The 15136-nt window shown below is 44.5% G+C and overlaps 1 protein-coding gene across 4 annotated transcripts in view; it reads left to right on the forward strand.

Moving 5' to 3' along the window:
* The first annotated feature begins 3895 nt into the window (after window positions 1-3895).
* Window positions 3896-15136, forward strand: part of rnf130 (ring finger protein 130) — a 148017-nt gene continuing 136776 nt past the window's right edge. For 3 of the 4 annotated variants that reach the window (XM_052015216.1, XM_052015211.1, XM_052015210.1), the window contains exon 1: window positions 3897-4599. In XM_052015216.1, the coding sequence (XP_051871176.1) occupies window positions 4110-4599 (490 nt within the window). In that variant the 5' untranslated portion in view covers window positions 3897-4109. Of the gene's footprint in view, window positions 4600-15136 lie in introns of all 4 variants that reach the window. The other variant, XM_052015212.1, reaches the window with a different exon arrangement.

Genomic DNA, 15136 nt, shown 5'->3' on the forward strand with positions numbered 1-15136 from the left:
TTAAACTAACCTGCTTTCTCTCTTTCTCAGCTTTCATGAAGGGTCTTTGACCTGAAATGTTAACTGTTTCCCTTTCCACAGATGCTGCCTGACCTGCTGAGATTTTCCAGCATTTTCTGCATTTATTCCACTACTGGTAACTGTGCCTCCAGCTGCCAAGGACACAGGTCTGGAAACCCCTCCACCCACCTCCACATCTTTCTCTTCCCCGCATTGTGAACCCCTGCCAAACCGATGAACTTGGCAGAGCTTGATCACTGGGACTAATACCTCGTTTAGATGAATATTCGCCTCCATAATGTGTTTTGGGGCATTTTTCAACATTATTGGCGCCATGTAAATGGAAGACATGGAAAGTAAATGGAGATGCAAAGAGATTCGAAATCCATAGGAACGTGGAGATGGTGGTGATGTGAATAGAAACTGGTGAGGAGATATTATACATGCAGCTTCGTTGTTGATGAACTGAGCCTATTGCATAGGACATAGAACACTACAGCACAATACAGGCTCTTTGGCCCACAATGTTTTTTCTTTCTTTTTCAATCTTTTTATTAGTTTTCAACTTAAATACAGATTAATATATAACATCGATGTTTGTACATGTAATACAAAGAGATCACGAGAACAATCATGGCACAGATAATCATAAAGAACAATAAAATATAAAAAATCTGTAGATCCAACGATCTCTTAGTAAATGACTATAATATAAAAGAAAGGAAAGAGAAAGATTTATTATATAAATAAAAAAGAGAAAAAAAATCCCCAAATCAATAAGAAAAATTATAAACAATATATCAAACCAAACTAAGCTAAACAGAAAAATTTCAAAAAAAAAGAAACAAAAAAAAAGACTGGGCCAAAATTTCTCAGCAGAAGCAGAGCAACATTATGTCGACAACTCCGTTCCTCTAAGTTGGAAAGTTATTGAAAGGGGATCTACACCATGTGAAAATATTGAATAAATGGACTCCAAATATCTTCAAATTTAAGTGAAGGATCAACAGTACCACTCCTAATTTTTTCCAAGTTTAAACATGATATAGTTTGAGAGAACCATTGAAAAGTAGTAGGGGGTATTGGATCCTTCCACTTAAGCAAAATGGATCGTTTGGCCATTAATGTAACAAAGGCAATCATACGGTTAGTGGAAGCAGATAAATGGCCAGACTCTATCCTTGGTAATCCAAAAATTGCAGTGATAGGGTGAGGTTGTAAATCAATCTTCAATACGTTTGAAATAATGTTAAAAATGTCTTTCCAATATTTTTCCAAAGGAGGACAGGACCAAAACATATGTGTCAAAGAAGCCACATTCGATTTACATCTGTCACATGTAGGATTTATATGGTCATAAAAACGAGCTAGCTTATCTTTTGACGTATGGGTCCTGTGAACTACCTTAAACTGTATCAAAGAGTGTCTGGCACACATTGAAGATGTATTAACTAAATGAAGAATTTTCTTCCAAGTCTCTTCAGGTAAGGCCCACGATGTTCTGCAAAGAGGAGAGTTCAATTCCTGAGATGTCAATGGTCTTCTGACAATTACTTTGCAAAAGACATGAACCTGGGCCAAGAGACTCACCAGTTCCTGATGCAGGGTTTCGACCTGAAATATTGACAGTTCCTTTCCCCCCACAGATGCTGCTCGACCCGCTGAGTTCCTCCAGCAGACTGTTTGCTGACTCACCAGCTCTGATCTGTAACATCACTGCATGGGTGCTGCTGCTGCTTCTCTGGGCACCTGCAGAGGGAGTGACCAGCTCAATGAAACCGAGAGCAGCACAAATATTGGCCCAGAAAATGGAGTAACAAAATATTTAATGTTCATCTGAGAGCTCAGGTGGAACCCCAAAAATACCACTCTCAGTACTACCCCCCCTACAGTGCAGCATTCCCTCAGTACTGCCCCCCAGACAACACTGCACTTCCTCAGACCTGTCTTTCAAGCAAAGTCCCTTGGGCCAATGAGAAATTTCAGTATTGGTATCATGTCAGAGATATCTTGTCAGGGCAGAAAACAAGAGTCAGAGTTAAGCAGGCCCTTCAGCCCAACTGGTCCAATGGTTGGCTGATATCTTAAAGGGACAGAGCAATAAGGAATTTGGTAGCAGAGAGGCTTCTTTTAAACTTCCCTTAAATATCTGCCGCTGCATCTCAAATAAATCCATAATGGAGTTCAAGAGAAAGTTGAATAGCATGGGTTGATTTAAGGGGAAGCTGGAAAACAGGGGACACAAACACTAGTCCAGACTTAATGGGCTGAGTGGTCTGTTTCACTGCAGGATACACCGTCAGGATAATATCGGTACTGAAATTCCATCATTTAATTCTATTGATTTAATTGTGGCATGAAAATGTGAGGTATATCTATTTGTAGAGCTTTGACACTGAATTTCCTTTTCATCAAAAGGAAACAGCAGAAAAGAATGTCATCATATCAGAGAGAACTTTCAACACATTTATAAAAGTAACAAACAACCTGCTGGAGGAACTCAGTGGGTCGAACAGCATTTGTGGGGGTGGAAGGAATTGTCGACGTTTCCGGTCGAAACTCTGCATCAGGACTCATGCAGGTCCTGGTCATGCAGGATCTGCTAATGTGGCTTGGAGTTAAAGTGTGTTTGACTTTAGTTCCAGTGAAGCATCTTGGGAGCATGCACTTCATTAGAGGTGCTACATAAATGCAACTTCTAGTTCAAAGTCAAATTTATTGACATCTGCATGTCCATGAGTGCACAGGTGCCATGAAAAACTTGCAGCAGCATCATAGGCACATAGTATCAGAGAAGCAGCATTCGCAAGAAAAACATAAATTATACACAATTTTTACAACAAAAAAACACAATTAGAACAGGAAAAATGAAGTCCATTTTAGTGCAAAGTGATCAAAGTGGTCATAGTGTTGTTAAACTGTAGTGGCGATTAGGGTTGGGCCGGTTGGTTCAAGAACCAAATGGTTGAAGGGAAGTAGCTGTTCCTGAACCTGGTGGTGTGGGACTTCAGGCTTCTGTACCTCCTGCCCAGTGGTAGCTGTGAGAAGATGGATGGTGGGGATCTTTGATGATTGTTGCCTTCTTGAGGCAGCACCTCCCGTAGATACTACAGATGACAGGGAGTGATGTGCCCGTGATGTATTGGGCTGAGTCCACTACTGCAGCTTCTTACGTTCCTGCACATTCCAATTGCCGTAGCAGACCGTGATGGAACCAGTCAGGATACTTTCAACAGTACATCTGTAAAGGCTTGTTAGAGTATTCGGTGACATGCCGAACCTCCTAAGAAAGTAAAGACACCGGCGCACTTTCCTTATGAATGCATCTATGTGCTGGGCCCAGGACAGGTCATCCGATATGTTAACGCCCGGGAATTTAAAGCTGCTGACCCTCTCTGCTGCCGATTCCATAATGTAGACTGGTACATATTTGCCCTCCTTCTCCTTCCTGAAGTCAACGATCAGCTCTGTAGTTTTGCAGACGTTGAGTGAGATAGATCAACCAGGTGTCCTACCACCTGTGATTCGTCCAACAATAGTGGGGTTGTCGGTGAATTTGTACGAGGCATTGGAACTGTGGTTAGCCACACAGTGTATCGAGAGTAGAGCAGGGGGTGAAGCACGCAGCCCTGAGGTGCACCTGTGTTCTGGTACCGGTGACCCCAGCATCAGCCCAGCCTCCTGGCTGCCCTGCTTCACCAAGTGCCCACCTGGACAGATGTGGGGAGGGCTGTGCGCGTGCACGGCAGACCCCGGGGTGCGCGTGCGCACTAGCGTTCGTGCGGCGCCTGCCGACGAAAGGCGCGGCACCGCGAAGGCTGGAGGGGAGGAGCTGCACTGCGCATGTGCTTTGCCGTCACATTCGCACATGCCGGGGCCGGGGGGGGGGAGGACTCCCTCTGCGCATGCGCGGCCGGCCGGCCCGCCCGCCTCGGCTGTCAAGGCTGAAGCGGATGTTTTTAACGGACACGCGGCGGGAGCGAGCAGTCGGTTCGGAGCGAGGAAAATGGAAAAGCTGAAGTGAAGTGGGTCCGGTTTTAATCCGGGGTGAGCGGGAAAGACCGAAACAACAAAACAATCAATTGACCCCGAAACCGCGGCGTTCGACGATGTCGCGCGCTGGGCCGCCGTCCGCCGCTTACTCGGCCGCCTACTCCGCCGCCTACCTGTTGCTGCTGCTGCTGGGGCTGCCCGGCCGGGCCGCCGCCGCCGCCTTCCCCGAGCAGCTCGGCGCCAAGGAGGAGCCGGTGATCGCGGCGGTGAACGTGTCGTACGTGGAGCCGGGCAGCGGGCACCTGCAGCCGGTGCTGGGCCGCGCCGATGACGGCCGCTACGGCCGCGACTCCCCCAAGCAGGACGTGGAGGGCGGCACGGTGCTCGCCCCGGTCTGGGTGCCCGGCACCGCCCGCAACCGCCAGGGCTGCGAGCCGCACACCCGCTTCGCCGTGCCGCCCAACACCCGGCGCTGGATCGCCCTGCTGCACCGCGGCAGCTGCACCTTCAAGGAGAAGATCCTGAAGGCGGCCGCGCACAAGGCCACCGCCGTGGTCATCTACAACAACGTGAGCGACGAGAGCCTGGTCACCATGGCGCACAAAGGTGAGGGCAGGCCCGCCGACCACGGCTGGGGGGGTGGTGGTGGGACACCGAGCACGGCTGGGGGGGTCGGACACCGAGCCCCGGGATGGAGGGGGGGGGGACGGAGGATGCTTAGAGTAGGGGTGGGTGGGGGGAGGGAGGATTCCTGGAGGAGGGAAGAGGAGTGGGTGGGGGGAGGGAGGGAGGAGGATGCCTGGAGGAGGGAAGAGGAGTGGGTGGGGGGAGGGAGGGAGGAGGATGCCTGGAGGAGGGAAGAGGAGTGGGTGGGGGGGGGGAGGGAGGAGGATGCCTGGAGGAGGGAAGAGGAGTGGGTGGGGGGAGGGAGGAGGATGCCTGGAGGAGGGAAGAGGAGTGGGTGGGGAGGGAGGGAGGAGGATGCCTGGAGGAGGGAAGAGGAGTGGGTGGGGAGGGAGGGAGGAGGATTCCTGGAGGAGGGAAGAGGAGTGGGTGGGGGGGGAGGGAGGGAGGAGGATGCCTGGAGGAGGGAAGAAGAGTGGGTGGGGGGGGGAGGGAGGGAGGAGGATGCCTGGAGTGGGGAAGAAGAGTGGGTGGGGGGGGAGGGAGGGAGGAGGATGCCTGGAGGAGGGAAGAGGAGTGGGTGGGGGGGGAGGGAGGGAGGAGGATGCCTGGAGGAGGGAAGAGGAGTGGGTGGGGGGGGGGAGGGAGGGAGGAGGATTCCTGGAGGAGGGAAGAGGAGTGGGTGGGGGGGGGAGGGAGGGAGGGAGGAGGATGCCTGGAGGAGGGAAGAGGAGTGGCTGGGGGGAGGGAGGGAGGAGGATGCCTGGAGGAGGGAAGAGGAGTGGGTGGGGGGGGGGAGGGAGGGAGGAGGATGCCTGGAGTGGGGAAGAAGAGTGGGTGGGGGGAGGAGACTGCAGGGAACGAGGAGGAGGAATGAGGTGGACGAAGAGGAGTTTGGAAGATGCTGCCTGGAGTGGGGAAGTGAAGGAGGTTGGAGGAGTCTGCCACAAGTGAGGGTGGGGGGTTGTGGAAAAGTGCCACGAGTGAGGTGGGGGGTTGTGGAAAAGTGCTACGAGTGAGGTGGGGGGAGGGTGTGGACGAGGCTGCTGCCAACAAAGAAAAGGGGGTGAAGTGCTGAGAAGGGAAGGAGGGACATTTCTATGGAGTGGGGTGAAGATCCTACCAGAAGTGAAGGGGAAGACTCTGCTGGGGGCAGGGTGAGGATATGGAAAATTGGGTGGGGAGACCCTGCCAAGAGATCAGTGGCAGAGGAGGAGGCATGTATGCAGAAGAGATCGACGGAAGTTGCAGGTTGTAGACTACTGGGAATGAAAAGGGTGGTGGAAGACCCTTACAAGGAGGGTTTGTGGTACACCAGATATTGTAAGGAGTGTGTGGAGAAACCTGCAGGGAAGAGGAGCTTGTCAAGAGGTGGTGGGTGAACACTACCAGGAGATACTTGAATCCACACTAGTGAATGGTCTGGAAACAAATTAGAAGAGTAACTAATAGATTTGGAGGCATGAGATTAAGCCAACTGAGGAAAAAGAGAAAGAAGGAATGTAAACTAGCAAGAAAAAAAGGACAATTAATCTTCTATCTAAGAGCCTCTTAGCTAGCTACATGAACGTGTGGAGAATACGGAGGGATACGGACATCGTGTAGACAGAGGGAATAGTTTAGTTCGGCGTTTAATTGGTTCGGCACAACATGGTGGGCTGAACTAATTTATGTTCTATGCTAATCCTGGGAACTTTCGGGAGTGTGGGGGACATGGAAATAAAAGCCGAGCAAAATGAATGCCCACTACATTTCTATAAATGTTTCACGTCACATCGTAAACTGTGAGAGTATTAGTCATAGAATCTGAGATGGGGGAAAAAAAGTTTCAAGTGTTGAAAATTAAAATAAGAATAGATTAAAATGCCTAACAGGACAACTGAAGACATTTTAAACAGAGACCCTTCTTTGCATCTCTTGTAGGATTCCTCATTGCTTTTCTACCTTGCAATAAACTAGCCATATCTACCAGCTGTTGATGGCTTGCTGGGACTGTGCTTTTGCATTTTGTGTATCATTTATTTTGAGACTAGCATATGTAGTTTTTGCAAAACAAATTTGCTCCATGTTGTTAGGATAAAAGGGACATTTATGCAAATTTTTGCTTAATTGCCATGCACAGCTCTTAATAGTCACCTTAGATGGTAGTGAAATTTCTAATATTAGTAGTAACCTAAGTGTTACTTTTGTAGTCATTTCAGTGACCCAACTGAGGCCCTTTTGAAGAAAGTTGACGTTTTTCTACACCAGTGGGTAATTTATAATCAATTTTAAATGCCAAAGTGATATTGGTTGCTCTTTTAAATAGAGAAACTTAAAATGAAAGATCCAACTGCTTTCAGCAGAACACCATCAGATTGAGAAATTGAAATAAACTGAATAGTGGTTAGCTGGCGCAATACTTCACTTTGTGCTTAGCATTTTTAAACTAAAACAAAATGTTTTGCACTATTGCAAAGACGAAATTACTTTGTAGCAATGGGAGATCCATTGCAGATGTACTATTGAAGTGTGTAGTGTTGCAATATATGTGCTGCTATTCATTGATGGTTGAGATTAGGGTTGTTATCTTGTGCTTCAGCTGCAAGGTTTCACTGTTGGTATGGTCTGCCAACAGTTAGCACTTTAATTGAGACAGTAAGTAACCTAGTAAAATGTTGAGACTGTCTTTTGGAGAAACCATAAGTCCTTCTGAACATTTGGCATCCACCCAGAAATAAGCAGCACATCTTCATCTTAAAATTAGCTATATATTTTGCTTTTAAAAGTCTCTTTTCCAAAGATCATTGCAAATTATTTTGTAGTCTGAGAGAAGAGTGCTTGGGAGAAATGGGGGGATTTGGTCCTGTTGTTCCCAAAGCCCTCTACCACCAGAGTTTCATTAGCCCCGCATCGGGAATGCTGTGATCAGTTACTGCTATGTCATGCGACTGTCTATGTGGTAGAAGGTGGCCTTGTTTATTCTGCCAGCGATTTGTAGATTCTAAAAACACCAACTTTTACAAAAAGACCATCAGTGACCAAATTACCAGAAGTGATAATTGTATCCCATGTCCTCAGGGCAGCACACTGGTGCAGCTGGTAGAGTCACAGCCTCTGTCTGCATGTTCTCCCTGTAACCATGTGGGTTTTCTCCCATATTCAAAAATGTGTGGGTTGGAGGGTTAATTGGCCAATGTAGTTTGGTTGTAATGTGTCAGTGAGTGGTAAAATCTGGAGAGAGTTGATGGGAATGTGGAGAGAATAAAATGGGTGAGATTAGTTTTTTTTAAAAAAAAGGATACTTGATGGTCAGAGCGGACTTGGTGGGCTGAAGGGCCTGTTTCCATGCTGTGTCTCTCTATAAAATAAATAGCAGGAGTGGGTCAATTTAGTCCCCCATGCTGCTCTACCATTCAATGAGATCATAGCATTTCATGTAGAGGATCATCTATTTTCCTACCGTATTGCCTCTCGTATCCCAAAATTGATCAATCTTAGTTTTAATAAAAATCCACCACTGAACTTCTACAGCGCTCCTGGGTAGAGAATTCAAAAAATTTGCATCCCTTGAATGAAGAAATTTCTCTTAATTTTAGTCCTAAATGGCCTACTTATTTCAAGACTATGATTTCTAGTTTCAAACTCCACAGCTGGGGAAACAATTCTCCCTTATCTACTGTAATGTCTCCCTCCAAGAATTTATATTTCAATGGAGGTTGCCTCTCATTCTCCTGAGATCTGGAGAATTGAGACCTAACCTGCTCACTGTCATGTGAACAACTTACTATAGATTGGTAGTCACACAGCAGGAAGCAGGCTCTTTGGCCCACCATATCCATGTTCACCATCGTTACCTTTCCCATTTTCCAGCCTGCAGTCTTCTATGATTCAATTGCTCCTCTATATTACTTAAATGTTGTGAGAGTCTCTGCCTCCACTACCCTTAAAGGCTGTGTATTTACAACTCCAGCCATTCTCTGGGTTAAAAGAAATTCTTCCTTGGGTCCCTTCTAAACCTCCGATGCCTTCAACTAATGCTTTCTGGTTTTTGACACCTCTAAGAAGGTTATCCTAGGAATCCATCTGGTCAGGTTTTTTTCATTCCCTGTATTTTAGATAGGGAGACCAAAATTGTAAACAATACTCCATATCTTACCAAATCCCTACCGAACTTTGGTAAGATATCTTTACCAATGTACTCTCATCCGCCAGCAATAAAAATCAATGTTACCAGTTGCCTTCCGAACCACCTGCTGCACCCGCATGTTAACTTTCATTGACGTGTATAAGGACAGCCAGGTCCCTTAAATATCAGCACCTCCCGATCTTTGTCATGCACAACCTCACATCTTTCCACATTGTATCCCTCTGCCGTCTAGTTGCCTGCTACATCAACTTAATCCTCTTGAAGGCTCTTTGCATCCTTGTTACAGCTTGCATTCTCACCTACTGTTGTGTCATCACAAAAACTTGGAAATGTTGCATTTGGTCGCCTCATCCAAATGGTAGCTGTTGTGGTGTGTGAGGCAAGGGGGAATGATAGATGAGGAAATCATTTCTGCCTGGTTGTTGTAACTGTTGATTTGCCATCAAGCTACCAGCCATATCATTGGGAAATATAATCCTCTAAATTGTGATTATATTTCAAACAGTGATGATAATGTTTGAGTCACATCCAGTAGTAGCGTGTAGCATTTGGAATTTTCACAAACTTACTCTTACCCACGACAGAGAGGAAAATGTGATTACGTTCCTGTCGGTTTAGTCACAAAAAAGTCCCTTTAACGGATATTGGTAGATGGTAGCATTGAAGTTAGTGTGGACTGAGGGACTGCATGTAGTTTGCATATGACAGGCAGCATTTTGATGCTCTGCATTATTAGAGACTAGTCATTAAAGATGCTATAATACTCTCCATTGGCTGTATTCATAAAAAAATTCTTCCAAATTTTCCCAATTTTTAAGGTTAATTTTCTTTAAAAACATTTTATCATGCAGTAAATGATTGAGTCACATTCATATCTTCGGTAGAGCTAGGATTTTACAACAGGATGTTTGTTTTTTTTGGTATTTGCCCTCTCGTCTTTGTTGCTTTCGTTGAAGTATTGCAGCTGAATAGCAAAATATCATGTTTCACTCCATTATCCTGAGATCCTAAGATGGCAGGCTGGTAGGAAGCCAGCACTTAATGGTAAAACAAAAAAAAGGTGATTAATGTGTGCTTTCTGGCCAGTATTGAAGGTTAAGAACGATTGTTGCGTTTTATTCCAGAGTGTTCAATTTAATTAAAAAGCAGTAAATAACTTCTGCTACAGTATGTCATCAGTTTCAATACAACTATGAAAGACAGAAGTGACTCATTAAGATCTATTTTCTTGAGAATTTGTAAATTTAAATTGGATGCTGAACAACAAATAGATACCAACCACCAGAAAGATGTTCTCGTAAACATCACAAAGATACAAAACTTTTAATCTATATGCATCTTGGATCAGTTAAATTTGGCAATTTCTACATGACCAAGGTGGAAACTAAATGGTATAAATTTGCTTGGCAACAGTAGTAGTTTACTTAAAGAGAAATTGTGATAAATATTAGCTACAAGAACTCACATTCCATAATAATAATGCACCATGTGGTTTGGTTAACAAATGCATTAAATTCAGAGATCTCTCTACTCTTGTGTACACACAGGAACTAGACATTTTTAATTTAAGAAACATAAGATGATTCAGAATTCAGATCTGGGACTAGTTTTTGTTTTCAAATGAGTGATATTTGATTTTTATTTCTTATTGTTAGCAGTTCTGTAGTATGATTGAGAGATGTGTTACTGACTTAACTAGGTAACAGTGACATCAGAAATAAACTGACCAACTGATAATATCTTACTCAGGAGTGCTGCATGTTGCTGCTTTTGTTGTATTTGTTCTTATGAAGGCTTTAAAGAAAAGGCTTTGTCCTGTAGTTTTTGCCTTAATGGCTTACAATGATGCAGTATTGCAAAAATTATATGAATATTTCTCATCCCACCCATTATGGTTCAAAAAAATATAAATTATAGTTTTAAACACAATGCTGGAGGAACTCAGCAGGTCAGGCAGCATCCATGGAGGGAAATAAGTAATCCGACGTTTCAGGTCAAGGCACTTCGTCTGTCGTGATGAAGGGTCTCGACCTGAAACATCAGCTGTTTATTTCCCTCCATGGATGCTGCCTGACCTGCAGAGTTCCTCCTGCAGTTTGTGTGTATTGCCCCAGATTCTAGCATCTGCAGAATCCCTTGTGTCTAAATTATAGTTTTGATGTGATTAATGTCATATATATTCGTTCTTAATTGTATGATGTTGCAAACCTAACAGCTATATTGAAGAAAATTAGCATTTTATACATGTAAGAACACAGAAAATAAGTGTAGTAGGCTAAATTGCCATTCAAACCTATTGTCATTTAAATTATAGCTGATCTTAAAACCTACAACTACTTACTCACTGTCCTTCTGGAGACAACGACCCATCTTCAAAACAATGACATCCTCCATTGTGTTGCATGGCACTATAATCATGTTAAATGAGATAGACTGAACCCCTTGGGCTGTTCAAAATTGGGCTTCTATAAGCTATTGTGGACCCATCAACAGCAGCAGAAATGTACACTACCATAATATCCAAACTCTTGGCCTGCTGTTACTATCAAACCAGGGGATCAACCCAGGTTCAACGAGGACTTCTTTTTTGTTTATTGCCTTTGAGTCTGGGCATTGTTGGCAAGGTCAGCATTAATCACCCATTCCTGATTGCCCTTAAGAAGATGGTAATAAGCCAAGCTCTTGAAGGGCTGCAGTCCTTCTTGTGAAGGTACTCCTTGAGTCCTGTTAGGCAGCAAGTTCCAGTATTTAGATAGTGACAAAGATGGACTGATGATCTATTTCCAAGCCAGGATGGTGCACGACTTGCAGGGGAATCTGCAGGTGGTGCTGCCTTTGTCCTTCTTGGGGGTAGAGGTTGTTAATGGTTGTAGCTTGTGTGAGTAACTGTAGTGCAGTTTGTAGATGGTGCACTCTGCAGCCACTGCCTAGATGATGAATGAATGCTGGATGAGTAGTTGATGGGAGGCCAATCATTTAGGCTGCTTTGTCCAGGATGGCATAAAGCTTTTTGGGACTTGCATGCATCCAGGAAGTGGAATGTGTTCATCACGTTCCTGATTCATGCCTTGTAGATGGTGGAAAGGCCTTGGGGTGTTAGGGGATGAGTCATTTGCCTCGTTGCCCTTGAATTTGGGGCAGCACAGTGGTGCAGCTAGTAGAGCCACTGCATAACAGTGCCACACACATGGGTTCAATCCTAACCTTGGGTGCTGAATGCATGGAGTTTGCACATTCTCCCTGTGACCATGTGGGTTTCTGCCAGGTTTTCTCCCACATTCCAAAAACGTGCAGTTGGTAGATTAATTGGACACTGTAAATTGCCCCTAGTGTGTAGATGAGGGATGGAGTCTTGGGGCAATTAAAGAGAATGTGGGAAGAATGAAAAAATGGTATTAATGTCGGATTTGTGTAAGTGAGTGTTGACAGATGCTGTGGACCCTGGGCCAAAAGGCCCATTTCCATGCTGTATCCTCTATGACTTTATGATGCCCAGTCCCTGACTTGCTCTTGTAGCTGAAGTATTTATGTGGCTGTTCCAATTGATTTTCCATTCAGTGGTGACCCCCAAGACATTAATGGTTGGGAACTTGGTAATGGTAATGCCACTGGATGGCAAGGGTAGGTATTTAGCATGACCCTTGCTGGAGATGGTCATTACCCAGCATTTTTTTGGGACAATGTTAATTGGGTGATTTTCTTTCAGCATGCGTATATTGCATGGAAGTAGTTATGTTTAACCATTGTTTTTTTTACACAAGATTTGTAAGCATATGAATACATGTTATTTACATATTTGCCTTTGGCCATGTTTTCCATTAAATATTTTATCAGGCTCTATTTGTGACTACTTAAATATGATTCATTTCCTGGCCTTTTTTTAGTTGTTGGTAGTGCAATGGTAGTTGTTGGTTGTTGATCATGTTCAAAGTGCTTCTAGATGGAAAGAATCCACACTACAACTTGAGGAGAAGCTCTTGAACTACTAGGAGGAAGCAGTTGTGCAGGACCCTGGCGATGACTTTCCCATGCAGACAGGAGGGAGATCCTCAACAGTTGCCATAAGCGGATGCGTCCCCTTTCTTGTAGATGGTCATGATTCCTGAGGCCCTGTGGCACCTACTCGTCTTCCCAGATCCAGAGGTTCTCCGTAGACCATCTCCACATGCACTACAATGAGGAAGGGGATAGTGAAAAGATTTGAAGTGAAAAGCTACCAGAGGCATTGATGTGCAAGAATTTAAAATAATAGTACAACTAATGACTAGACTGTACAAATGAGTATCAATACAACAGCAGATTGTTTTATTATGAATAAAGATACCTATTACAGGAAATTCAGCCACTATGACAGAAAATAAAGTTAATATATTAGGTAATGAGGAAATAGAGTGCATTGTATGGACACACAAGAGACTGTTGCTCCAGTGGATTGCATGTTATGGTAGCCAACATTTAGCATATCAGCATTATGAAGGAGGAGGTGTTGGAGGTCTTGAAATGCATAAAGATGGGTAAATCCCTGGGGCTTACCAAGTGTGTCCTAGGATGTTATGGGAAATAAGGGATGAGATTGCTGGAGCCCTGGCAGAGATCCCGGAAGACTGGTGAATAGCTAATAATAGCTAACGTTGTGCCTTTATTTAAGAAGGGCAGCAAAGTCAAGCTAGGGAACTACAGGCCAGTGAGCCTTTACATCAGTGGTGGGACAGTTATTGGAGGGAATTTTGAGGGACCAGATTTATTTATATTTGGAAAGGCAAGGACTGATTAAGGATAGTCAGCATGGCTTTATGCATGGGGAATCGTGTCTCATGAATTCGAATGAGTTTTTTTTTGAAGAGATGACCAAGAAGATTGATGAGGGTTAGGACAGTAGGTGTTGTCTATATGGACTTTAGCAAGGCCTTTGACAAGGTCCTGCATGGTAGGCTTGTCTGGAAGGTTAGAACATGGGATCCAGGGCGAGTTAGAAAATTGGCTTGGTGATAGGAGATGGTGGTGGTGGAACGCTGTTCTTCAGATACGATGCATGTGACCAGTAGTGTACCGTATGGATCAGTGGTGGGTCTTTTATTGTTTATCATCTATATTGATGATTTGGATAGAAATGTAAGTGGCATGGTTAGTAAATTTGTGGATGACTCCAAAATTGGTGGTCTAGTGGACAGTGAAGAAGGTTGTCTAGGGTAGACACGGTACAGTAGTGTAGCAATTAGCGTAACGCTATTGCAGCGCCAGCAACCCATGTTCAATTCCGACCACTGTCTATAAGGAGTTTGTACGTTCTCCCCGTGTCTGTGTGGGTTTCCTCCAGGTGCTCCGGTTTTCTCCCACATTCCAAAGACGTACAAGTTAGGTTAGGAAGTTGTGGGCATGCTATGTTGGTGCTGGAAGCGTGGTCACACGTGCGGGCTGCCCCCAGAACATTCTATGCAAAAGATGCATTTCACTGTGTGTTTCGATGTACATGTGACTAATAAAGATATCTGATCTTATAAGATTACAACAAATATAGATCAACTGGGGAAAGTGGGCAAGGGAATGGCAGATGGAACTTAATTTGGAAAAGTGCAAAGTGATACAGTTTGGGAAGTTAAACCAGGCTAGGATATGTACTATGAATGACAGGGCCCTGGGCATTAGTGTTGAACAGAGAGATCTTGGGGTACAAGTACATAGTTCCCTGAAACTGGTAAACAGGGTAGTGAGGAAGGCACATGGCATACTTCATTGGCTGAGGTATTGAGTATAATAGTTGGAATGCTATGTTACAGTTATACAAAACATTGGTTAGACCAGTCTTGGAGTATTATGCTCAGATTTGGTCACCATACACTATAGGAAGAATGTGACTAAATTGGAGAGGGTGTTGAAAATATTCACAAGGATGGTACCTGGATTGGAGTGCTTGTGTTGTAAGGAGTTATTGGATCGGTTGGGTCTCTTTTCCCTGGAGCGAAGAAGGCCAAGAGGTGATATAATTCTGAGTGACAGAGTCTGTTTCCCATGATAGGGGTGTCTGAAACTAGAAAGCTTAGATTTAAGTTGAGAGGGAGGTGGTTTAAAGGAGATCTGAGTGAAAAATGTACCCCTCACATCTGTTCTCTAATCAAGGATGTCAGAGGTGGCGATATGCGATAATCATTTTGCATTGCCCTGAGAAGACTAAGACTAGATGAATTCCACACAGGTTATACTGGCTTTATAGTATGGAAACTTTTCTGTTTTATCAAAGATGTAGAGTCAATATGTGCAGCTTATCAAGAGTACTGATGAAACTAGCAAAGACACACTTACAGATGAAGTGGCTGACGTGACTCTAGAGAATCCACCTTTGATTTTTTTTTGTTAAGAAGGCAATGACTTTCTAATCCTATTTATGTTCAT

This window comes from Pristis pectinata, chromosome 4 (assembly GCF_009764475.1).
Source record: "Pristis pectinata isolate sPriPec2 chromosome 4, sPriPec2.1.pri, whole genome shotgun sequence".
In the NCBI taxonomy this organism is placed as follows: domain Eukaryota; kingdom Metazoa; phylum Chordata; class Chondrichthyes; order Rhinopristiformes; family Pristidae; genus Pristis; species Pristis pectinata.